The sequence below is a fragment of the Ascaphus truei genome, chromosome 3 (genome assembly GCF_040206685.1).
Source record: "Ascaphus truei isolate aAscTru1 chromosome 3, aAscTru1.hap1, whole genome shotgun sequence".
Taxonomy (NCBI): domain Eukaryota; kingdom Metazoa; phylum Chordata; class Amphibia; order Anura; family Ascaphidae; genus Ascaphus; species Ascaphus truei.
In genome coordinates this window covers 329,476,441-329,502,416 of record NC_134485.1, presented here as the reverse complement: position 1 = coordinate 329,502,416, position 25,976 = coordinate 329,476,441, and the positions used below count along the sequence as shown (strand labels likewise).

The window sequence follows — 25,976 nt, the reverse complement described above, 5'->3', positions numbered from 1 at the left end:
CTCTGTTACCCTTGAACCTTGCTACGAACTCTACTTTGCTGACCTCTGGAACCCTTGGACCTGGCTTGGAACTTTGACTACTCTACTCTCTGTAACCCTGGACATTGGTGCACGGACACGACCATTCTCACGTTTAACCCTACAAGACGTTGCAAGTATCCTAACCACTTTTCCAACAGGCCCAGCAACGCTATACCACACTCCAGGCTTGCTCCCACTGCTGTGGGTGTGTGGTGTAATACCGTTCCCACCTCAGTTTTGGGGTCTTGCCAGGTCTGCGGGCATACAGGCGTGACATTATGCACAGCCCAACAAATGCAGACCCCCCTGAGGTGGGTACGGGTATTTCCATGGAGGCCTTACAATTTGTTAGTAACCAGTTGTCTACAGTCTCCCAGCAATTGGCCAAGTTCTCCCCTCAGGAGACCTTCATGGCCCCAACACCACCGGTTGCCTCAACCTATGCCAGCTGTGGGCCCCGTATTCCTTCACCGAATCGCTATGATGGGGGCACCCTCGCCTGCCGCGGTTTCTTAAACCAATGCGAGGTGCAATTCGAGATGTCCCCCTCCCTGTTTCCCACTGGTCGTGCTAAGGTAGCTTATATCTACGCCTTGCTCACCGGAGACACTCTCGCCTGGGCCTCCCCACTATGGGAGCGCAAGAGTGAATTAACGCAAGATTACTCTCTCTTCAGACGTGAGTTTCAACTTGTATTCGATACTCCTGCACGGCACGAGACAGCCGCTTTCTCTCTTTTTCACATTTCACAGGCCCGAAGATCTGCTGCCAAATACGCCATTGAGTTCCGTACGCTAGCTGCTAAAACCCAATGGAATGATGAGGCACTCGCCGCTGCGTACTGGCACGGACTCTCAGATACGTTGGAGGACGACCTAGCGACTCATGCCCAGCCTTCATCCATGGAGGAGTTGATTACCCTGAGTGTACGCATGGATCAGCGTACTCAGGAGTGATGGCACGAGAGGCACTGTTCTCGCTCTCCTTCTTCTGTTGTCTCTCACAGGTCGCCTACAACTCCCCTCCTGGCACTGGAGTCTCCGGAGCCGATGCAGGTCGGCAGTCAGCAACTTCGGACCACAGAGAAAGCGCGACGTCGTCTGAACAGACTGTGCTTCTCCGGAACATCGTCTCCAGAATTGTCCCCTGAAGCCGGGAAATGGGCACACCCAGTAAAGGTAGAGGGGCTTCTACTGGGTACTGTCTCTCCTTGCCCCTCTCTCCTCGAAGCTTTCCCAAAGAAGTTTCTGCTTCCTGATACGTTGGAGGGTCCGAACCTTTCCCTGCAGGCAGAAGCTTTCATCGATTCAGGATCTGGTGGTAACTTCTTGGACCAGAAGTTCGCTTCCGAGAATCAAATTCCCATGGTCAGAAGGAAAACTCCCATTGGCCCCGAGGCCATCGACGGCCGACCACTCCAGCCGGCTTTTATCATTTGGTAGTCTATTCCTCTCACACTGACCTAGGCTGACGGTCATAAGGAGGTGATAATCTTCGATATTTTTCAATCCCCTACAGTGCAAATTATTTTAGGAGTCTCCTGTTGCAGTGCTTGCTGGCTTGGATTCCGTTCCTTCTAATCTATCGATCCTGCCTATCATGTATCATGAGTACTTGGATGTGTTCAACAAGGTACAAGCGGAGGTTCTGCCTCCCCATCGCCCGTACGATTGTCCTATCGATCTGATTCCTGGGACCATCTTGCCTAAATCTAAGTCATATCCCCTCTCCGTCCCGGAGACCGAGGCTATGATGTCCTACATTCAAGAAAATTTGGAGAAAGGATTCATCCGTAACTCTACCTCCCCTGCCGGGGCTGGCTTATTCTTTGTGAAGAAAAAGGATGGATCACTTAGGCCGTGCATTGACTTCTGCGGACTCAATAAGATCACGGTGAAGAACCGGTATCCCCTTCCGCTTATCTCTGAACTGTTCGATCTTCTCCAGGGGGCCTCTATCTTCTCAAAGCTCGACTTAAGAGGTGCCTATAATCTCATTCGCATAAGGGAGGGGGATGAGTGGAAAACAGCATTTAACACACGTTCAGGACATTATGTATATCTTGTTATTCCTTTTGGTTTATGCCGTTTTTCAAGAGTTCATGAACAACATTTTCCGCGATGTATTGGGAACATTTGTCATAGTCTATCTGGATGACATTCTTATTTTCTCTAAGAGCCTGGAGGAACACATTTCACATACCAAACTAGGGCTTTCTAGGCTCCGTTCTCATCACCTATATGCCAAGATGGAGAAGTGTTTGTTCCACCAGACCTCTACTGCTTTCTTAGGCTATATCATCTCCAGCCAAGGCTTCCCCATGGATCCAGAAAAACTGAAAGCGGGTCTCGATTGGCTGTTGCCTAATTCACTCAAGGCTGTGCAGCGTTTTCTCGGCTTTGCCAACTATTACAGGAAATTCATCAAAAAAAATTCTTCTATTGCTCTTCCCATCACCGCATTGACCAAGAAGGGGCGCCGATACCACTTCCTGGTCCCCGGAGGCTATACTTGCTTTTGAGGTAATCACGAAGGCTTTTGTTTCCGCACCCATCCTTTGCCATCTGGATACCTCCCTCTCCTTCACTTTGGAGGTCGACGCCTCGGATGTAGGAGCTGGCGCAGTTCTTTCCCAGAGGACTTCTCCCCAAGAGAAACTCCACCCCTGTGAGGTTTTTTTGCGGAAATTTTCATCTGCCGAAAGGAATTATGATGTTGGTAATCGTGAACTTTAGGCCATCAAACTGGCACTTCAAGAATGGAGGCACCTGTTGGAGGGTTCCAAGGAACCATTTGCTATCCTCACTGACCACAAAAAATTGTCGGTGGCCGCTCTTCTTTTCCCACTTTAACTATACTATTTCATATATTCCTGGTACCAAAAATGTCAAAGTAGACGCTCTCTCTCGTCAGTTTGCCACTGAAACCGAAGCTAATGAAACCACGGAACCTATTCTTCCTGCCAAAGTATAATTTCCGCTAACAACTTCGATGTGTTGGACGAAATCAACAAAGCTCAAGCTCACATTCCCAGCAGGTTCAGGGTACCAGAAGGACGCCTATACGCAGCCCCACGCTTTCCTAATAAAATTTTACTTTGGGGTCATTCTTCTAGAGCAGTCGGTCATCCAGGCTTCAAAAGGACAGCAGATCTCATTAAATGGACATTTTGGTGGCCAAAGATGAACAAAGATATTCTCGACTTTACTACTGCCTGTCCTGTATGTGCCCAGAGTAAAACACTCCACCACAAACCTTCGGGACTTCTCTTACCTCTTCCCTTTCCGGAACAACCCTGGAAGCATATATCGATGGATTTCATTGTCGAATTGCCCAATTCCAAAGGAATGAACACCATTCTGGTTGTAGTGGACAGGTTCTCTAAACAAGCACATTTTATTCCCCTCAAGGGTCTCCCTAATTCTGTCACTTTGGCTGATGTCTTTTCCAAAGAAATTTTCAGGTTGCATGACATCCCCATTTCTATTGTCTCTGACCGTGGATCTCGATTCATCTCTAAATTCTGGCGGGCATTTTCCCAGAGACTCGGAATCTCTCTCTTGTTTTATTCAGGATACCATCCTCAAAGCAATGGTCTAACCGAAAGGATGAATCAAACTCTAGAACAATATCTAAGATGCTTCATATCTGACTCACAGGACAACTGGGTGGACCTTTTGCCATGGGCCGAATTTGCTATCAATTCTCTCAAAAACGAGTCTACTCAAGAGCCTCCCTTTTTTATTAACTTCGGTTCCCACCCCAGTAGCCTTCCTCTCTCGCCTTCCCCTCTGGGCATTCCTGCAGCCGACTCTCATGTTGCTAATCTACAGGAATGTTGGAAAAAAATCCTCAAAACTCTTCAATCTGCGGTTGCCAAACAAAAGACCAAGGCGGATCGTCATCATCAACCTGGGCCTTCTTTCAAACCTGGTGACAGGGTGTGGTTATCCTCAAAAAATATCTGGCTTAAAACGCCATAACCTAAATTATCTCCGAGATTCCTGGGCCCATTCAAAATCTTAGAGAAGATTAACCCAGTAGCTTACTGTCTTGACCTGCCCCCCACCATGAGGATTCCTTCCTTGTTTCACGCTTCCCTCCTTAAACCCTTTGTGCAAAGTTCTCATTTTCCTGTTACCTCTCGGAAACCCAACCCAGTCTCCACCCTAGGACAACAGGAGTACGAGGTCCAATCCCTCATTGATTCCCGTTGGTCTAAAAACAAACTCCAGTTCCTGGTCCACTGGAAGGGCTATGGTCCGGAAGAACATTCGTGGGTACCAGCACGTCAAATCCATGCCCCAAGATTACTCTAACAATTCCACCAAAAATTCCCACTAAAGCCATGGTTGGATCGCTCGGAGATCGATCCTGAAGGGGGGGATACTGTGACGGTTCAGGGGATTCCTTCTTCTTTCTCTCCCTCTGTCCCTTCACTTGCCAATCTCCCTGCGCTTACCCACTCCTGTCCCGCTCCGTCTACCTCTCTGACTGCCCCATTGCCTCAGCGCATGCCCCGCAAGTCTCGCACACCCGCGCAGTCCCCGAGCCCCTGCCGCTACACTCCCCACTCCCAGACACTCTCAATGCCTGCTGCCAGTCCCTCACCTCCGGTGGCGATCCCGTCCGGTCCTCTGCTTCCCTCCACTGGGGTGCCCGCGGCACAGCGCTCCGCGCGTCTTGTAACGCAACCTGTGCGCGCACACTCAGCTTACAGCGGGCGCTCGCACACGCTCCTCTTCTAAGGCCTGTCACTCTCCTGACTCCTCCTCCCATTCCCTGCAAGCTATCTCTCTGTCTGACCCCTCTGTCTCCTCCTCTTCTCTCCCTGACCTATCCTTGTTGTCTCCCACTTCTCTCTCTGCTCCTCCCCTCTCTCCTATTGGTGTGTCTTCCTTTATAATCCCTGTCTGTCCTCTTTATCATCGCTCTGCATAGTTCCTGTTTCCCTGTGTGTGTTGACCTATGCTTTGCTCCCTCTGTGTTCCTGCTAGTCCCTGCTCCTGTGTTACTTTGGATTTCCCTGGCTTTGACCCCTGCTTGTCCTGGACTACCCTGCTCTCTGTTACCCTTGAACCTTGCTACGAACTATACTTTGCTGACCTCTGGAATCCTTGGACCTGGCTTGGAATTCGACTACTCTCTGTAACCCTGGACATTGGCGCACGGACACGACCATTCTAACGTTTAACCCTACAAGACGTTGCAAGTATCCTAACCACTTTTCCAACAGGCCCAGCAATGCTATACCACACTCCGGGTTTGCTCCCACTGCTGTGGGTGTGTGGTGTAATACCGTTCCCACCTCAGTATCGGGGTCTTGCCAGGTCTGCGGGCATACAGGCGTGACACCGTGATAGTTCAGAAAGATAGAAAGATATACAACCAGTGAGATAAATATAATTGTAATTAATAATTCTTAAACACTATGCCGTTATGTATCTGTATTACATAGTTACATAGTAGATGAGGTTGAATAAAGACATGTGTCCATCAAGTTCAATGTATGATAAATTTAGACGACAGATACTTTATCATATATCTATACTTACAGTGACATATCATCCAATGATATCTCATAAGAGAAAAAATAAATTCCAACCTGACTCCAAGAATTGGCAATTAGATTACTCCCTAGATCAACATTCTTCCATGTCTACTTATGTGGTATATCCCTGTATACCTCTCCTTTCTAAAAAGATGTCCAATCTTTTTTTGAACAAATCTATTGTATCTGCCATCACACTCTCCATGGGTAATGAATTCCACATTTTAGCTGCCCTTACTGTAAAGAACCCTTTCCTTTGTTGCTGGTGAAATCTCCTTTTCTCCAACTTTAAGGGATGAGCCTGAGTCCTTTGTACTGCCCTTGGGATGAATAGTTATTTTGAAAGCTCCTTTGTACTGTCCCCGAATATATTTGTATGTAGTTATCATATCCCCTCTTAGATGCCTCTTTTCTAATTTAAATAAATCTCATTTAGCTAGCCTCTCTTCATAAGTTAGATTGCCCATCCCCTTTATTAATTTGGTGGCTCTTCTCTGCAGTCTCTAGTTCCATAATGAGTGGTGCCCAAAATTGTACACCATGTTCAATGTTCTCCATGTTCTTACTAATGCTTTATAAAGGGGCATAATGATATTTATTTTCCTTCCATCCATTGCCCGTTTAATGCAAGATAAATAGACTTTGCAGCTACTGCATGACTTAGGGCACTATTGTTAAGCCTTCTGTCTACAAGCACTCCTAAATCCTTCTCCATCAAGGATTCCCATAATTTATTCCCATTTAATTTGTGTCGCCTGTTTATTCTTGATTCCCAACTGCATTAACATTCATTAACATGCATTAACATACATTTATCTGTATTAAACCTCATCTGCCATTTACTTGCCCAAGATCTCAGTCTCTCCAAGTCCTTATGGAAAGAAATAACATCCTGCTCTGATTCTCCTACCTTACACAATTTAGTATCATCAGCAAAAATTGTGACTTTGCTCTCTATGCCAACATCTAGGTCATTAAAAAAAAATAAGTTAAAACGCACGGGTCTGAGTGGGTCACTAGCACTGTAGGAGATGCAGGTAGGTGAAGCTTTGTCAGGAGAAAAATGTTATTTAGTAATAGGGATCACTCACAAAAAGGGTTATATTTGTGTAGTGTAGAGACTTACTTTTCAGTAGGGAAATGCTGAGCAAATGTTCTTAAAAGTGTATTTTTCACTCGTAGATATAGGAGGCCTTGACATAAAATAATAAAAATAATGAAGGGTAACCTTACTAATATGTTGTGTTGTATTGTGTCACTATGCTTGAACGACAAATCATGCAATGTACCTCATGCAAACATGTATCGTATTTTTTTGGATGCACCAAATGAAGAAATTCAAGAAAAAAATGGTGACTTCTCAGAAGGAGCGTTCTAATTAGGCTTGCATGTTCAGAATATGATTAAGGATCTCTCCTTTATTTGGCATCAAAACACAGAAAATAAATATTGTTTTTATTATTGATGTCCTTGTACCTTTCCCTCTTATTCCATATCTTGCAGGGCTCTGGGGTTTAGTAAATAATGCTGGTATTGGGATTGGCACAGCCCCCAATGAATGGCAAAAGAAAGAGGATTTTATCAAGGTGCTGAACGTCAACTTGCTGGGGATGATTGACGTGACGCTGAATCTACTGCATCTCATCAGAAAAGCCCAGGGACGTATTGTCAATGTTTCTAGTGCTTTAGGGAGACTGTGTACTGTTGGCGGAGGATATTGCATCTCTAAGTTTGGCGTGGAAGCATTCTCCGATGGTCTAAGGTGAGCAACATAAACAGGGAACATTACAGAGCTTGGCCATGATCTATGACAGTAGTTGGGTGGCCATCAGAGTACTGTATCTAACCTTTTAGGACGTAATCAGATGACCATATTTCCATTTATTTATTTGATTTATTTATTTATTAATTATCAAATGTTTTACCAGGAAGTAATACATTGAGAGTTACCTCTCGTTTTCAAGTATGTCCTGGCATAGAGTTAAGATGACAAATAATACATGGTTACAAATACAGTTACATAAGTGAACAGGGTATACATTATATACAATATATTGCATGCACAGTTAAAGAAGATGTATATTATAGGCATATGTAACAGTTAAAGACCACATTAATATGTGAGACAGCCTTAGATTTGAAAGAACTTAAACTGGTGGTGGATGTGAGAGTCTCCAGTAGGTTGTTCCAGTTTTGGGGGGTATGGTAAGAGAAGGAGGAGCGTCCGGATACTTTGCTGAACCTTGGGACCATGAACAGTCTTTTTGAGTCAGATCTCAGATGATGTGCTGCATGTGGTAGGGGTGAGGAGCTTGTTCAGATAGATGGATAGCTTGCCCAGAAAGTATTTGAAGGCAAGACAGGAAAGGTGAACTTTGCACTAGATTCAAGTGATGACCAATCGAGTGTTTTGAGCATTTCGCAGTGATGTGTGTTGTACAGTAGTTGCATTGGAGAACAAAACGGCATATTGAATTGTAGAGAGTGTCAAGTTGGCTAAGGTGGGTTTGGGGTGCCGAGCCGTATACTATGTCTCCATAGTCGATAATTGGCATTAGCATCTGCTGTGCGATACACTTTCTGACCAGCAGACTTAGGGAAGATTTGTTCCTGTAAAGCGGAGGTCCCCAACTCCAGTCCTCCAGTCCTCCAGTCCTCAAGAACCACTAACAGTGATTGCATATGAAAGTCAGAGCAAAAACATTAATAATTAGAATTATGCACATGTTGATATTGCACACACAGTATTACAGCAGAGCTATAGACAGAGGTCAACATAAATACCCAAATAGTACTTAGCACTAGTCCAAGGGTGGATCAGCAGAGAGCTGTGTGTCTGTGTCTTAAACTGGGAAAGTCAGTTCAGAGACATGAAGACACGCAGCTCTCTGCTTATCCACCCTTGGACTAGTGCTAAGTAATACTGTGTGTGCAATATCAACATGTGCACAATTCTAATTATTAATGTTTTTGCTCTGACTTTCATATACAATCATTTTATGGGCTATTACCATTAGTACTTTCTGACCGGCCGGTCCAAGTGTTAGGAGGCTATTCATCTGCCTCAACACTATAGGGCTTAGATGTCTGCTCATTTACTTGGTAGTTCTGATTCTTTACACCTAGCTATTTCATGGTTCATTCAACCTTTTCACATTCTGGTTTCATTATATTAGTTATTAATTACTAACCAGGTTGTTTTATATTCGCTGCATATTGATTATCCCATTGTGTAGCCTTTGTTATTTATCAGTGTTCTAGATCAGCCAGCCTTGGGGACATTGTGGATCCTTTGTATATGTTATATGTGTTTAATACATTTTGATAATCTTGTATGCTAGAGTGCTATTCTGGGATTCTTTTTTCTTTGTTTTTGTTTTCATATATATATACATACATATACACTTATTAAGGTTATGGTGGGTAAAAAAAGTGGCAAAACCCTCCACAGTAAAGCATAAAGCAACTAAATATTCCTGTATATTCATTTGTATGTCTTAGACAGGTCTGCAACCCTGTCTTTCACCATTATCACCCAGCACAAAGCACTTACAGTGCAGCAAGGGATTCTGGGAAATGACATGCAAATGAGCACACAGTGCCACCTTTTATCTCAAGCCCACATTACATGAGCAACCCTTAGCCAATGCATGCTGCTTTAGACACAGCTTTTAAGCAAGGGCTTGGGAGATGCAAGCCAGTAAACCCACTCACAGACATGTTTCAACCTTGATGGGTATCATCGGTGTGAGGTTGGTTGCTGACATTTGCTCAAATGAGATAAGAGTAGGTAATCACCACACTTATTAAGGTTATGGTGGGTAAAAAAAGTGGCAAATACCCTCCACAGTAAAGATGAAGCATATATATATATATATACTTCATATATATTATATATATTTTTATATATATATATATATATATATATATATGCACTATCGCAACTGGACTAACATGGCTATTTCTGTTTTATATATTGCATTGGAAGCAGTTACCTTAGATCCAGGTGTAACCAAGCTGAGGATGGTCCTGTCATTGGTTCTCAGATTATATGCACGCACGGGGAGCGCGCGGTGTGCGGGGAGCGCCGGCGTGAGGGAGACTTGCGGGTTCTGGTGGTAGGGACACGGTGACCCTCTCCCTCACAGTGGGCCAAGAAGCAGGGAGCCTTGGCTGGAAGAAGGATCACACTCACCGCTTCAGGCGCTAGCATTGGTGTAACCGGCATGCGAGACTACCGGGCAGACTCAAGCCAGCGGCAGCGAGGATGTGACTTCCGGTTGGACCGGACATTCAACACCGCACTGCGCACCGGACAAGCCTGCACCCAGCACCTCATCCAAGTAGGCTGTGACCGGAGTCTGCGAAGCAGAAGGAGCGGGAACCTCACCAGACTGCAGGAAGAAGAGATCACAGATTCCTCCGCAGGCAGGTCTGGAGCAGTGCTGAAGTCATCTGGGATCACAGAGCTCCTCTGATGGACTGGAACCTCCTCAGCCTCCCGGATTGACACATCTGGACTGGAGCTTGACTTGGGACAGCAGGTAGGAGGTAGGCTATTCTCCACAGGTCCTGTCCAGCTGAAGTCATCTTGGACAGCAACGGGTGGGGACAACTCCAGAAGGATGCAATGCTGGGGTGAGTCAGTCGCCCGGGCGACCATCCTTATGGAGCTACCTTGCTCCATGGTCACCTGGGGACTCACACCTGACACCCCTGGTCAGTCCACTCACTTCAAGGAACAAGTCGGGCAAGCACAGGTCCCAGTCCGGGGCCGACGATACTTGGGTGCATGGCCTGCAGAAGGCTCAGCGACTATGGATTCTAGTGGCACTGGACCCGCTGACAACTCCGGACGCATCAATAACGGCACACAGACCCACAGCATCTGTGGCAGTGTAACTTGGCAGAGCCACCCCAGTTGGCGTGGGTGCTCTAAGTGGAGGCACAAGCAGCTCTTGCAGCCTCTAGACGGGAATGTGTATGAATGTTCACCCTTCCCGGTTTTGCCTCAGGGAGAAAGTCCTTCAGAGAACATGGGTGCCCAGGGGTCCCTGGGGTAGCATCAGGGGCCCTGTCCCTGACTGTGGCCAAAGCCTTGGCCCTTCTTCTATTTCCTGCTGCACTTATGCCTGCAATATAGCAGTGCCTCCAAATGTATCACTGTCCCCCCCCTCTCCCCCCAGTGGAAGATACACCGCTTCTGTTACCTAGGGTGTGGTTTGAGTACCTGTTAGGGTCAGGAGAGCTGAGCTGATCTGCGATGGTATGGAGATAACGACAGGCTTTTGATATCATCTGTGGTTCAGTACCTCTAGCTTCAGTGGACTCCATGTAGAATGGATACAGCCCCCCCCCCTCCTCCCTGAAGCAAATCTCTCATAAACCCTGCTACTGACTCTGATCCATGGAACACAGAAATAATGTGGGGATCACAGGGTGAGGGAGGATACAATAATTGTAATAACTCCTGACAGGGCTCCGGTGGGGTACAGTATACTCAAATGGATCTCCTGTCGGGAGAGTGGTGGGTGGAAAACTATTGAAATAATAGATAATCACTTACACAGCCTTCTGCAAGTGTAGATGCATCAAGGTTTCTTTTCCTCCTTCTTTCTTCTGATGGAGACTCCTTCCTGCTTCTCTTTTGGCCATCTTTTCTTGGACTGGGGCGCTTCTCCTTGCTTCTGCCTGGGTCACTTCTTGTTACTTGCAGAGGTTTTCCCTCTCACAAAAAACCCGGATTAAAACAAAGCAGTGTGTAAGCATAAGAGAAGATTTAGTGGCTGTAATAGGGGTGGGGGGTAGATGGCTAGAAAATATAAATACAATCACTCACACGGGCTGGTGTGAGTGCATACCCATAAGGGTATTCCCTCTCTGCGTATGTTTGAGTGGTCCCTTGTGGCCCCTCTCTCTCTTCAAACCTTGTGGGTTGGTGGGTAGTGTAGAGCCCCTTGATGTAGATCCAAAAAGTCGAATCCCTCCCACAAAAAACAACCAATTAGGTCTCAAGCAGATGTAAACATCAATAAAAGGTAAGATCTGTGATAACCTTAGGTAGGTGGGTAATGGGGGATATGAATGATAGACTACTAACACTCACATGGGCTACTGTGGGTGCACACTAGTAAGGGTGTCTTTTCCTCCCTGTAGACAGTGTATAGCCTCTTGGGTCCCATCTGTGACTGAGTGCTGGTTCTGAGTCGAACTCCTCCTCCGTGTGTGGGCTGCACAGAAAGCTTTTGTCTGCAATGGGGCTTCGATAATAGCACTTTAATATGATAAAAACACATAAAAACAGCACTTACAGAACAACAACATCAAGTGGTATGGAGAAGCTTGTGGGGAGCGCAGGTATCACCATACATATAGGGAAGAAAATATAAAATAGTGCAGTATATCTAAACAAATACAGCAATTCAACCAGGAATCATGATTGGGGACTCACATTCTCCCAGTGCTAATACAGCATTGAGTAGCAAATAGTGTGGTGAGAAGACTCAGCAATGTGCAGGGGGATCTTGCTTGTATACACTTCCTGATGTCGTCAGCAGGACAAACCATCAACAGAATGAAAGAAAGACAACTCTAGTGCAACTCTAGTGCAACATCGAACACAGAATGGATCCACACGGGTTCTGGGGCATTCGGATCCATTCTGTGTTCGATCACGAAACCGGAAGTGACGCGACGGGACCTCGGGAGAGGGGTGGATGCTGTACACCTATGCTGCGCATCAATTGTTACGTGTCCAAGCACTTGTTGCTCATGTAAGTGCAATAACAACTGCTGTTTTTGAATATATCATCAGTGAACATACAATGTTGCACTAGAGTTTTCTTTCTTTCATTCTGTTGAGGGTTTGTCCTGCTGACATCAGGGAGTGTATACAAGCAAGATCCCCCTGCACATTGCTGAGTCTTCTCACCATACCATCTGTTATTCAATGCTGTATTAGCACTGGGAGAATGTGAGTCCCCAATCATGATTCCTGGTTGAATTGCTGTATTTGTTTAGATATACTGCACTATTTTATATTTTCTTCCCTATATGTATGGTGATACCTGCGCTCCCCACAAGCTTCTCCTTACCATTCAAGACGGGAGAAATTGGATCTTCTCCCAAGAGGGTTGAGCAGCGAAGTTTACCATTTTCTATTCACAATTGAGCCCTTTATATTTATCACAATTATATATGTATTTATTTATTTATTTATTTATATAATCACCACCTTCACTAGTAGCGCCTCACAATTTTTTCGTTTTACAACAACATCAAGTGACAGCCTATCATTGAGGAGTAATCCGGTGGCTAGTTGCAGATGCTCCCTGCTTCCGCGTCCAGGTGCAGGGCTGCAGATCCACCTTCTGACTCCTCTACGGTGGCTGATTCTGTCCAAAAAAGTGAGCAGCGCGTTTCGCCCTTTACTGGCTTTCCCAGGCTCCGTAGATGTGGCAGGCTATGACCCAATGATGTTTTATATTGGGGCTGGCCTATCCCATAGCGTGATCGCGTCGTTACACATCTGGTGAGTAATGCAGGGTGAAAACGAACGTCGTGCGCAACCTCCGCTGCTGGTGCTGAACTGTGTATACTTAAAGTCACAGTACAGTAACTGTGACATGAATAAGCTTGTGATAGTAATAGTATTGCAGTGATACAAGTGCCCTAAGATATGTAACCCTAAAATATGGGGACTGACATTGCATGACAAATATACATGAACTAAACATAATCAGCGAGCATAATCCTGATGCAGTGACCAGTAAAACACATACATTTCAAACAAATGCAATGAAAAATAATAAATTAATTGGATAATACCCAAAAAGTCAGTCTTGGGTCTATGGCATAAATAATTCAACAGCACATTTTGGTAGTGATACGTGTGAGATTGAAAAGCTTAACAATGAAATAATTCTGTACATAATAAAATTATGGTGCCGTAATATACTTTAAATTGCTGCACAAGTCTACCCTCAACCTATGTGGAAGTGGAAGACTGATCACTGCAAAAAGGGCTGGAGGCTCGCATCCAATACAAAAATATTTATTTAATATTGCATAACAGCAGTATCAAGCACCCACTGGGTGAGAAACACGTCAGAGGACCTCTTTTTTGCCTTACTGCTGTTATGCAATATTAAATAAATATTTTTGTATTGGATGCGAGCCTCCAGCCCTTTTTGCAGTGATCAATCTTCCACTTCCACATCTTACCTATCCTGGACTGAAGCTCGCCATGCTGAGACTATAGAGATGCCGTTATTGTGAGTGCCAACTCACTCTCTTAGCTACTTTCCCCGACAGCCAGCGTATCAACACATCGCTCCAGCCACCTATGCCGCCGGGTTGACACCTGCGCATACGATTGGGTGAATGCTGCTGTATTCTTTACTTACCCTTCATTGCGCAGTGTCTGTCTCCCAATGTCGGCTATTAGGGGGCTTTTATTGTGAGCAGGACTGTTTTGACTACTCATACATGCAGTTATGGTGCAACGTCGGGGCTTTCAATTCCTTATGGTATATTGCCTCGGCTCTACAATCAACATTTTGTCTGCGTTGGCATACCTAGAAGCACCAGTGTAGGAGCACTTTCCTATGTCTCCTAGCTTTACCCTCAACCTATGTTGATTTCCAAGATCTGTGAAGGAGAGGGGAGAAAAAATGAGTACGGGCATGATAATAAAGTGAATGTACACATGCGATAATAAAAGTGGTGATAAGACGATATGAATCTCATATTATCTTTGTATAGTTATAAAATGCCGAGTGCAGGGTAAGTGGTGACCTAATGTGAGTGTTGTGCAAAAGTGACAACTGCATATCTGCAGTAAATACAATAAACGGCGGTGGGTATTAAAAAGTGATACGTGTGAAGCCTAGTGTTGATTAAAATAACCGAACCTGACATGGGTGCTAAACACCCTGTCAGGGGTAACTGTGTCAAAGTTTAAAAAGGCTTTTTTTTTTAAATGCAATAAAAAGAAACAACAAAGAGTGGGAGATATACTCTAAGCTATATAAATGCCCCCAGTTCTATGTCTATATTCAGACCGCTGGGGGTCAGTGTTTTCAATCTATTGATCCAGTAGGTCTCCTGTTGACAGAGTTTCAATAGTCTGTCGCCACGTCTCCAATGTGTATCCACCCTTCCGATTCCTTTGTTTCATGAAACACCCTATCTTCGGTGCAATTCCTCTTAATTCTCTGAAATTGGCCATACGGTATATTGCTGAGCCACTTAGGGTAATGACAGCTGGAGATGAGTAGGTAATTATTGGCATCTGTGGATTTGAAAAAAGTTTTGGTCTTGATTACCTTGTTCTCTACATAAATCGTGAGATCAAGGAAATTAATACTTTCCTGGCTGTGTTCTGATGTAAACTCCAGGTTGACACTATTACTATTTATATACCTAATAAAATCCCTCAAAGGCTCCTCTCCTCCCTTCCATATAAAAAGCATGTAATCTATGTAACGGTGCCAGGAGACCAGGTTTGCGCCAAACGGATTGTTAGACCATATATTGTCTTCCTCCCAATCCGCCAGAAAGATATTTGCATAGCTAGGCGCAAACCTGGGCCCCATTGTGTGTCAGGATAAAATCAATGCTGTCCATAATAAAACTGCGCTGTTCCTTATGTAATAGAGGATAGAAGAGATAGACCAGACTGGCGAGAAGAAAGGGGATACCACAGGGACAGAAAGGAGCGATCAAGACAGAAGGAAAGAGGTACTGAGAGGAGGAGACATTTAAGTAGATCACCAGATAGAAATCCAGCATGGGAACGTGCCAGGAAAGGTACCGCGGCGCATTTTTAGAACAGAGCCACCGCACTTCCCTCTAACACAGAACAAGTTCGCGGAACTAGGGGACCAGGGGACAGAGGAAAAGAAACAGGGAAAGAAAAGAGAAAGAGAGGAAAGAGAGGCAGAAGGAGGCCTACAAAAGAAACTAACAAAATAAAGGGAGTCTTTAACATTAGCAAAGCTAAACTTACAGGAACACAAATGAATCTAATAGCCAGAGGCCTTAATTTTGCACTGGCTACTAGACCTAGTGGTTTTAATATGTTTTTCGACACTAATGCATTTTTGACAGCTCACTATGAAATGTTTTTTTCTGAATAAGGATGCCCAAAACAGAGAAGTAGTTGGAGGAATCAATGGGGCACCCAGAGTGGTAGACCCAGACGAGAATTGTATTCATTCTGGGCTATGGGAGAAATCCAAGTTTAACCCAAGCAATAGCAAAGGGCATCATCTTGAGGTTTAACATCAGTTAATCTCAGAGAACTTGGAGAAACTGGTACTTAATAAAAATAATTTTAAGGACCACCTCAGTAAAGATGAAAAGCAGGCCTTAAAAGAACTTACAGAAGATAGGTCCATCACCATCAAGCCAGCAGATAAGGGCGGGGCGTGGTGGTGATGGACACAGAATATTACCTACAGGAAGCTAACCGAATCCTAGGAGATGAAGGGACATATCAGAGATTGACCTATCATCCAACGAATAGAGTTACAAACAAGAATTAGATGGTATCCTGGACAGAGGGAAAACACTAGGGATCCTAAGTAAGAAGGAATGGGGGTACATACATCGAGACAAACCCATACTATCGGTCTTTTACTTTTTACCTAAAGTACATAAATGCCTGGAAAAACCACAGGCAATGTAAAGAGGGTTAAGGCTGCACTCCACAAATAAGATAAAACATACAGTTTACCGGTGCTGCTGGTTCAAGGATGTACCTGCCAGGCAAAATCCAAAGTACACTCAGGAAAAAAGGGATCCAGCGTTCCACGGATTTTGTGCCTAGTCAATTGAGAAAGACCTATCGTTCGAAACGTTGTGTAGCACAATAAATTTATTATTTAGAAATCCGTGGAGCGCTGGATCCCTTTTCCTGGAAAAACCACAGGGCAGACCGATCATCTCAGGGATTGGGTCTCTGACCCAAAACCTGTCACAGTATATCGACTTTTTTCTACAAAAATACGCAGTTAACAGCAGGTCCTATCTCAAGGATACTACCCAGGTACTAAATTTACTTGCAGATGTCCAATGGCAGGATAATATATACTGTCGCAGCCCCATTTAACCTCGAACATCCCCGAAAAAATTCGGGGATGTTTTCCGTCTCTCACCAATCTCTCACGGACTTTTCCACGCGGCCCAAAATCACCAGATAGCGCTAATAGCGCTAGACAATGAAAGCGCTTAGTGCTAGACAATTACAGTGCCCGCAGGCGCCCAAAACTGCCAAAAACGGCCCGCGATTTGCCCGCATCTGGGAAAAGGCTGCAGGAGGCTAAAGGCGGCTGCCACTGTACTAGCCACTTTTGATGTTAAATCACTGTACAAATGCATCCAACACACAGATGGCCTAAGAGCAATAGAAAGATCCATCACAAAGGACCCATTGATTTTAGAGGAACAGCGCAGTTTTATTCTGGACAGAATTGATTTTATCATGACACATAATGTGTTTTGATTTAATGGCCCCTTTTATCTTCAGTTATGCAGCACGGCAGTGGGGCCCAGGTTTGCACCTCGATATGCAAATATCTTTCTGGCGGATTGGGAGGAAGACAATATATGGTCTAACAATCTGTTTGGCGCAAACCTGGTCTCCTGGCACCGTTACACAGATTACATGCTTTTTATATGGAAGGGAGGAGAAGAGCCTTTGAGGGATTTTATTAGGTATATAAATAGTAATAGTGTCAACCAGGAGTTTACATCAGAACACAGCCAGGAAAGTATTAATTTCCTTGATCTCACGATATATGTAGAGAACAAGGTAATCAAGACCAAAACTTTTTTCAAATCCACAGATGCCAATAATTACCTACTCACCTCCAGCTGACATCACCCTAAGTGGCTCAGCAATATACCGTATGGCCAATTTCGGAGGATTAAGAGGAATTGCACCGAAGATAGGGTGTTTCATGAAACAAAGGAATCGGAAGGGTGGATACACATTGGAGACGTGGCGACAGACTATTGAAACTCTGTCAACGGGAGACCTACTGGATCTATAGATTGAAAACACTGACCCCCAGGGGTCTGAATATAGACATAGACCTGGGGGCATTTATATAGCTTAGAGTAGATATCCCACTCTTTGTTGTTTCTTTTTTATTGCATTTTTAAAAAAAGCCTTTTTAAACTTTGACACAGTTACCCCTGACAGTGTGTTTAGCACCCATGTCAGGTTCGGTTATTGTAATCAACACTGGGCGTCACACGTATCACTTTTTAATATCCCCTGCCGTTTATTGTATTTACTGCAGATATGCAGTTGTCACTTTTGCACAACACTCACATTAGGTCACCACTTACCCTGCACTCGGCATTTTATAACTATACAAAGATAATATGAGATTCATATCGTCTTATCACCACTTTTATTATCGCATGTGTACATTCACTTTATTATCATGCCCGTACTCATTTTTCTCCCCTCTCCTTCACAGATCTTGGAAATCTACATAGGTTGAGGGTAGACTTGTGCAGCAATTTAAAGTATATTACGGCACCATCATTTTATTATGTACAGAATGATTTCATTGTTAAGCTTTTCAATCTCACACGTATCACTACCAAAATGTACTGTTGAATTATTTATGCCATAGACCCAAGACTGACTTTTTGGGTATTGTCCAATTCATTTATTATTTTTCATTGCATTTGTTTGAAATGTATGTGTTTTACTGGTCACTGCATCAGGATTATGCTCGCTGATTATGGTTAGTTCATGTATATTTGTCATGCAATGTCAGTCCACATATAGGGTTACATATCTTAGGGCACTTGTATCACTGCAATACTATTACTATTACAAGCTTATTCACGTCACAGTTACTGTGACTTTAAATATACACAGTTCTGCACCAGCAGCGGAGGTTGCACACGACGTTCGTTTTCACCCTGCATTACTCACCAGATGTGTAACGACGCGATTACGCTATGGGATAGGCCAGCTCCAATATAAAACACCATTGGGTCTAAGCCTGCCCCATCTACGGATCCTGAGGAAGCCCAGTAAAGGGCGAAACGTGTTGCTCACTTTTTTGGACAGAATCAGCCACCGTAGAGGAGTCAGAAGGTGGAGCTGCAGCCCTGCACCTGGACGCGGAAGCAGGGAGTCATCTGCAACGCGCCACCGGACTACTCCTCAATGATAGGCTGTCACTTGATGTTGTTGTACTGTAAGTGCTGTTTTTATGTGTTTTTATCATATTAAAGTGCTATTATCGGAGCCCCATTGCAGACAAAAGCTTTCTTTGCAGCCCCCACACCGAGGAGGAATTCGAATCACAACCAGCACTCAGTCACAGAGGGGACCCAAGAGGCTATACACTGTCTACAGGAAGGAAAAGACACCCTTACTATTGTGCACCCACACTAACCCATGTGAGTGTTAGTAGTCTATCATTCATATGCCCATTACCCCCCTACCTAAGGTTATCACAGATCTTACCTTTTATTGGTGTTTACATCTGCTTGAGACCTAATTGGTTGTTTTTTGTGGGAGGGATTTGACTTTTTGGATCTCCGTCAGGGGGATCTACACCTACACACCCACCCACCAGGTTTGAAGAGAGAGAGGGGCCACAAGGGACCACTCAAACATATGCAGAGAGGGAATACACTTATGGGTATGCACTCACACCAGCCCGTGTGAGTGATTGTATTTATATTTTCTACCCATCACCCCTCCTATTACAGCCACTACAGCGTCTCTTATGCTTACACACTGCTTTGTTTTAATCAGTTTTTTTGAGAGGGAAAACCTCTGCAAGTAACAAGAAGCAACCCAGGCAGAAGCCAGGAGAAGCGCCACAGTCCCAGAAAAGACAGCCAAAAGAGAAGCAGGAAGGAGTCTCCATCAGAAGAAAGAAGGAGGAAAAGAAACCTTGATGCATCAGCACTTGCACAAGGCCGTGTAAGTGATTATCTATTATTTCAATAGTTTTCTACCCACAACTCTCTGACAGGAGATCCATTTGGGTATAATATGCCCCACCGGAGCCCTGTCAGGAGTTATTACAATTATTGTATCCTCCCTCACCCTGTGCTCCCCCATTTTTCTGTGTTCCATTATCATTAAGGGTCCTGGATAGATACTGTTGGAGTCAGAGCCATAGGAGGGCATCACGAAGCTTAAAGGTAATATACCCCAAGAAGGTTGTAATACACCCATTATTTTATCTATTTTTTCATTTCTTATTGAGATAGCGCCCGGGTACTTCTTTTTGTACTGACTCAAAACCAGGCAGGTGTAAAAATAGAACTGGCTTTATTGTGGCATTCACTGTATAGATAGTATCACAGCGCTGCAGGTCTCAGATGACTCCAGACATCTAGATGGTGCATGACCCCAGCTAGTACAGGGTCTCTGTTGGTCTAATCAGATGTTTCCCCTGCCCCTGGGACTGGGAGTGGGCACACTCATCCCGCGATGGAGAGACTCACAGTTTACTGCTCTCTTCCTCTTCAAAATCAGGACTGAATAAATTGGGAACTCCTCTCATGAGGAACCAGAAGGGGCAGGCTCATGGTCTGCACACAGGCTACGAGTCACCACCTCACTTCTGTCACTCATAAGAGGAGCAAGAGAGGGGGGTTAAAAGCCCACAGATTAACCTGGCACTGCCCAGACTGCTTAGGACTGACGGGACAGGTAGGAGAGACAGGTAGAAGGGACTAACCATGTCACACACACACACACACACATATATATAAAATAGTCAAAACAAACATCACAACTTGCACTCAATGTACTGGTTCATATAGACAGGTGCTAGTTTCAAATAATAGAAATACAACATTACCATTCTCTCGTCCGGTAAAGAAAGACTGCACTCGGTTCAGTAATCATGAAAATCTGTATTGGGCATCTGAATAGAAAAGATAAATCACCCAATCCGACGTTTCGGTCCTGGAATAGGACCTTTCTCAAGGCACCCCGTTGTAAACTTTATATTAAAAAGAACACACAAGCCTCACAAATGAACACTCACATTTGGGCAGTCCTTTCCAGCGTGTTATAGTAAAACAGTAATCTGTGTGGAGCGGCGTCCTCACAACTTCCGTGATACCAAATGGATCAGCTGTTTGTTGCCGGCTGAAGTCACTTTAATTTAATATAGTGCACATTATTGTTTTAAGCACAAAACTGTCTGAGAGTGCTACTCCTGTTTCTACTCCCCATCTTGTATGGAAAAACATGAATGGACCATAATATTAGCAGGGCTCATTAAAACTGGCCACTATTATGTTTTATTTCAGAACTACTTTATAAATCTGCCCTATTTGTTGCTTCATTGCTTTGTCAAATACAATCTGGATTCTGGTCAAAAGTGTATAGGTTTAATGTTGGTTAGTACACTGTGCCATTTAATTTGTGAACAAATTGTTGTATACATTTGCCACGCTCAATAGCTCTCCTTTTTTTAAACTAATATACATATATATTTTGTGGGGGCTCAGGGGTTCCTAAAATTAGCTTGCTGGGGTTCTGCGTGTTGTTTGTGAACAAATAAAACATTAGAGGTGTTGCATGGGTAAATACTTATCGCAACTCCATTCTACTGTAGATACTTGATGGAACAGTTGCTTTCCTAATGATAGTAAGGATGTATTTTTCTTCTTTTTCTCCCCACTATAGAAGGGAGCTCTGCAATTTTGGGGTAAAAGTGTCCATCATAGAGCCTGGCGCTTTCAGAACTCTAATTACTGCCTTGGAACCTCATAAGCAGCACCTGAAGCGGCTGTGGGAGAATCTACCTGCAGAGGTCAAGAAGGACTATGGAGAGCAGTATTACCAGAACTGTGAGACCCTCTGCTTGTCTGCTCATAATTAAGGGTAGAATGTTTCCACTTGGAGAGAGATATAGAAGGGGACAGCATGAGAATGGGCAGTGATCACATGACTTCTGAAGTGGGCACTTCCAGGTTACACAGTTACAGGAGTCATTTTATTTCTTTTTGTAATATTGTGCAACTCATTGCACATCGGAGACTAGGAACACAAGAGTCACATTAAATACCTGTCTGTAAAGCTTACAATTAGTTGTATTAACTCTAATCAGCAATGAGAAATACATTGACAAAAGTAAGGTGATGCTGGGCTTTATTAACAATCCTAGTAATTGTATTTCTGTATTTTATGTCCACACAGGGGCCCGGAACCTGTATAATTTCATGGAATCTACTAGCACCAAGCTATACGAGGTCACAGACTGCATGGAGCATGCCCTGATTGCCGTTTACCCCTGGACGAGATACTCCCCTGCCTGGGACAGCAAGCTCTTCTACATTCCTGTTTCTTACCTCCCTACAATTCTATCTGATTATGTGCTATGTCGCTCGGCGCCCAAACCAGCTCAGAGAGCAGAGTAATGTTATTTCTGATTACTCAACAATACACAATAGTTTGTCCATTCAATGTTATATAGGCTAATGAATTGCAACAATGGCAAGTATGATACCTTTAATTGGACTAACACAGGGATTATAGTATGCTGTATGTTTGGTGATAATGGTGAAAGGCAGGGTTGCAGACCTGTCTAAGACATGCAAATGAGCACATGGTAACATTTCCATTTGCTATACAGTATGCGTTACGGTGGAGTTTTTTTTTGTCACTTTTTTTACCGTGTGTGTGTGTGTGTTCCTGGGTATCTAGGCCTATGTGATTGTGGCGACACACTTTTGGAGCTCTTTAATTCAACAAAGTGTCTCCCTGCTAAAAAACTTGATGTCCCCATCGATCTTGTTAGGAACATCTTCATACATAAAAGAATAATCAAACAAATGCCTCCTCTCTATGTACACAATATCATAGGTACAGTGAAATCAACACAAATGCAGTCCTCACAGACCGCAGTATTACTGCACCACATTATACAACACAAGGATCACCTATGTCTAAAGTCATTGGTATCAACCACATAGCTATACTAACCATAGGGATTTATTTCAACACTTCAGGAGAATCATAGGTTAGTCTAATGGGGGGGGCTCAACTTCCTTCTGGGGCGAGTACACCTGTGGTGCCACTGTCATCCCTCCCTGCTGATTAGAGTGTGCATGGGATATAAGCAGCTCCGGTTCATCTTGTCCTACAGAAAGGGTGCGCTCAGAGCATTCTACACAACTCATTTTCAAGTGCATCATCCCTCTTTAGGGATTCAAAGTAGTAAATGCCTCTGCCTCTGGATCCAATGCAAGGATGCAGGTTCTTTTCTGATCCATTTCCCTTTTCAGCCTTCAGTCGATATACCGGCATCCGCTTTTTTTTTTCTACTACTACATATGGTTCTGCTTCCAGCGACTGGCTTTTTTATGTTTGACAGGTACTGTACATTATAGGCCAAAGCAGTACAATTCTGGGCATTATTGAAATCCCTGCTCTCTGATTGGTTAGTAATGCCAGGAAATTGTGGCTGCTTGCAAAGTGTTTATTTCCAATGTGTTTATTTCCAGCCAATCAGGTTTCAAAACAGCTCTGAGAAAGGGCAGGGGATTGGTCATGAGGAAGGAAAACCTCTGAGACAGGGCAGGGGATTGGTCAGGAAGAAGCAGCAGGTTGTGACTCCTCCCTCTCCCTCCGTGTCCAGAGCAGACACACTTAATTGAGAGAAGAGAGAGAGTGTAAAGTAAGTGTGTCTGCAGTGTGTGTGTAGCTGCAGTTTGTGTGTTGTATCCAAGTGTGTAGCTGCAGTTTGTATGTGTGTGTAGCTGCTGTTTGTATGGGTGCAGATTGTGTGTAGTATGTGTGTAGCTGCAGTTTGTGTAGGTGCAGTTTGTGTAGCTGCAGTTTGTGTGTGTTCGTATGTGTAACTGTAGTTTGTATGGGTGCCATTTGTGTGTTGTATGTGTGTGTAGCTGCAGTTTGTATGTGTGTAGCTGCGCTTTGTATGTGGGTGTAGCTGCAATGTGTGTAGCTGCAGTGTGTGTGTGTGTGTGTGTGTGTGTGTGTGCATGTGCATGTGCAGCTGCAGTTTTTGTGTTTAGCTGCAGTTTATGTGTGTGTAGCTGCAGTGTGTGTGTAGCTGCAGTTTCTGTGTGTAGCTGCAGTGTGTCTGTGTGTGTGTGTAGCTGCAGTTTGTGTGTGTATGTGTGTGTGTGTGTGTGTGTGTGTGTGTGTCTGCAGTGTGTGTGTGTGTGTGTGTGTGTGTGTGTGTAGCTGCAGTTGTGTGTTTGTGCAGTTTGTGTAGCTGCAGTGTGTGTGTGTATGTTTGTGCAGTGTGTGTAGCTGCAGTTTGTGTGTGTGTAGCTGCAGAGTTTGTGTGTGTCCTTGCAGTTTGTATGTATGTGTGTAACTAGCCGCAGAGTTTGTGTGTATGTGCGTGTGTAGCAGCAGTGTGTGTGTGTGTGTGTGTGTGTGTGTGTGTGTGTGTGTGTGTGCGTGTGCGTGTGCGTGTGCGTGTGCGTGTGCGTGTGTGTGTGTGTGTGTGTGTAAAAATCTATATAACAACACAAATGTCTCTTACTGCACCGACACACTTTATTCGAGCAAATACCCGGTATGTACCTGGCAGATACCTGGAATGCGCCACTCCTAACCTCTGACAAGCCCCGTTGCATTTGCCTTCCCAGCCTGGGTTCATGCCTGGCTGATGGGCGGCCGATCTGTTAAATGATAATGATTAGGATTTAATAGGCTGCAATGCTTCGCGTGTCTACCAGATGGCATAAATTCATGAATTGTAATGCAGTTTATATATATATACTGTGCAGTATTGCAGCCAGCGGGAATAAAATGCTTCAATCCCTGCTTGGAAAATAACTCAATGTACTCGGGCAGAAAACAGTCACAAACCTCAATACACCCGGGTATACCCGAATTCGTGGGACTAGCCAAGCTCGAATAAAGTGTGTCGCCAGTGTATTTATGGAAAATGCCGACATTCAGCCTATAATAGTAATAATCCCCTCAGAACAGGGCAATACTGGCCAATAATGCCCTGGCTGGGTTAATGTCCCTCGGCTTTGCTTCAGGCTTCAACTCTTCCAGCCAGGGAATTATTGCCCAGTAATGCCCTGTTCTTCGTGGATTATTACTTAAGTATACCCAGATTCCCGGTTAAGCACTCTGTCATTCACTTGTAACTCTTGGCTGTGCACTTGTTTATCATACTGGCCTTTTTGCCCCTGGTTGGTCGTATCAGCAGCAGTAGTTGCCAGTTTATATGCCACTTGCAGCTGTTCCTTGAGTTTCTTCCCATATTGCATGTAAGTGGTAGGGAATGTGCCATCTGCTGCTACCCCATAAAAATGCTCAATTGGTAATCTGCTTCTCGTCCGAACATCAGATAGTATGGGGAATACCCTGTAGAGTCAGGATACAATCATATGCATGTACCGGGTGATGCACATGCTGACTCCACTGTTCTTTCCCCTGGGTATTCAATGTGCCCATTATGTTTAATAAGGTCCTATTAAACCTCTCCAGTTGAGGATCCCCTTGCAGGGGGTTCGGCAGCATTTGTGATTTCTTTATTCCCCAGAGGTGTAGAAACTCCTTGATGAGGTGACTTTCAAAGTCCCGTCTTTGGTCGGAATGAATCCTTGCTGGCAATCCATAATGGACAAAGTTTTTGTACCACAATAGCTTAATGGTTTTAATGGCTCAATGATCCTTTGTTAGAAACGCCTGGGCATATCTGGTGAAGTGGTCAGTGACCACTAGAATGGTACTAGTGTTTCTTCTATCCCATTACAATGACAGAAAGTCCATGCAAATCAATTTCAATGGTCTAATACTTGTTATATTTACTAACGTGGCAGCATTATAGGCAGAGTATGCCTGGGTACGCACCGCCCACAATTCTTGCAATATTCCTCAATATCTCAGGCCATGTGAGACCAGTAGAACCGGTCTTTCACTTGTCCCAACGTCTTGTCGGTTCCTAGGTGGCATGAGTACCACCTACCTGTATTTGTAGGGGAGTACCAATTGTTTAGTTACTATGTGTTGAGACCTCCTGGTGACTTGGAACATTACTCTTCTCTTTATTACTAGATCAGGCCACTGTTTTACTAGCAGCCGATTTTATGGGTGCATCCCTGCAACGGATGAGGTTGATTTTTGATTCCTCAAACCCAGCCAAACTTTTTTTTTAACCTGGATCTGTCTGTTGTGCTTGCTGGAGATCCTGTTGGTTTAATCGAGGCAACCCTTCCATGATAGTATGGAGATATCCATCACTGCTTATCAGCCACCCTATTCAGATTTGCAGTCATGGCGCCTCAATCTGTTTATACAAAGTTCACATTCCAGGAGTGGTAATTCCTTCCCACTGGTTATCCATCTCCCGAGTATCCCGGTGAATCCTAGACAACGCACCGGTATCAATGTTCTGCTTCCCAGGGAAAA

The 25,976-nt window shown here is 44.4% G+C and overlaps 3 protein-coding genes across 3 annotated transcripts in view; all 3 read left to right on the top strand.

Annotated features, from left to right (window-relative positions):
- The window catches only part of LOC142489892 (retinol dehydrogenase 7-like), a 276,687-nt gene that overhangs the window by 26,647 nt on the left and 224,064 nt on the right, over positions 1-25,976 (top strand). The window lies entirely within an intron of this gene.
- LOC142489891 (retinol dehydrogenase 7-like) overlaps positions 1-25,976 on the top strand; it is a 147,274-nt gene that overhangs the window by 26,640 nt on the left and 94,658 nt on the right. The gene's annotated exons all lie outside the window — the stretch shown is intronic.
- On the top strand, positions 351-23,993 carry LOC142490747 (retinol dehydrogenase 7-like). The gene is made up of 5 exons (XM_075593164.1): positions 351-480; positions 6,562-6,609; positions 7,076-7,334; positions 21,261-21,424; positions 21,774-23,993. The coding sequence occupies exons 1-5, from the start codon at positions 351-353 to the stop codon at positions 21,992-21,994; spliced, it is 822 nt and encodes a 273-aa protein (XP_075449279.1). The 3' UTR covers positions 21,995-23,993.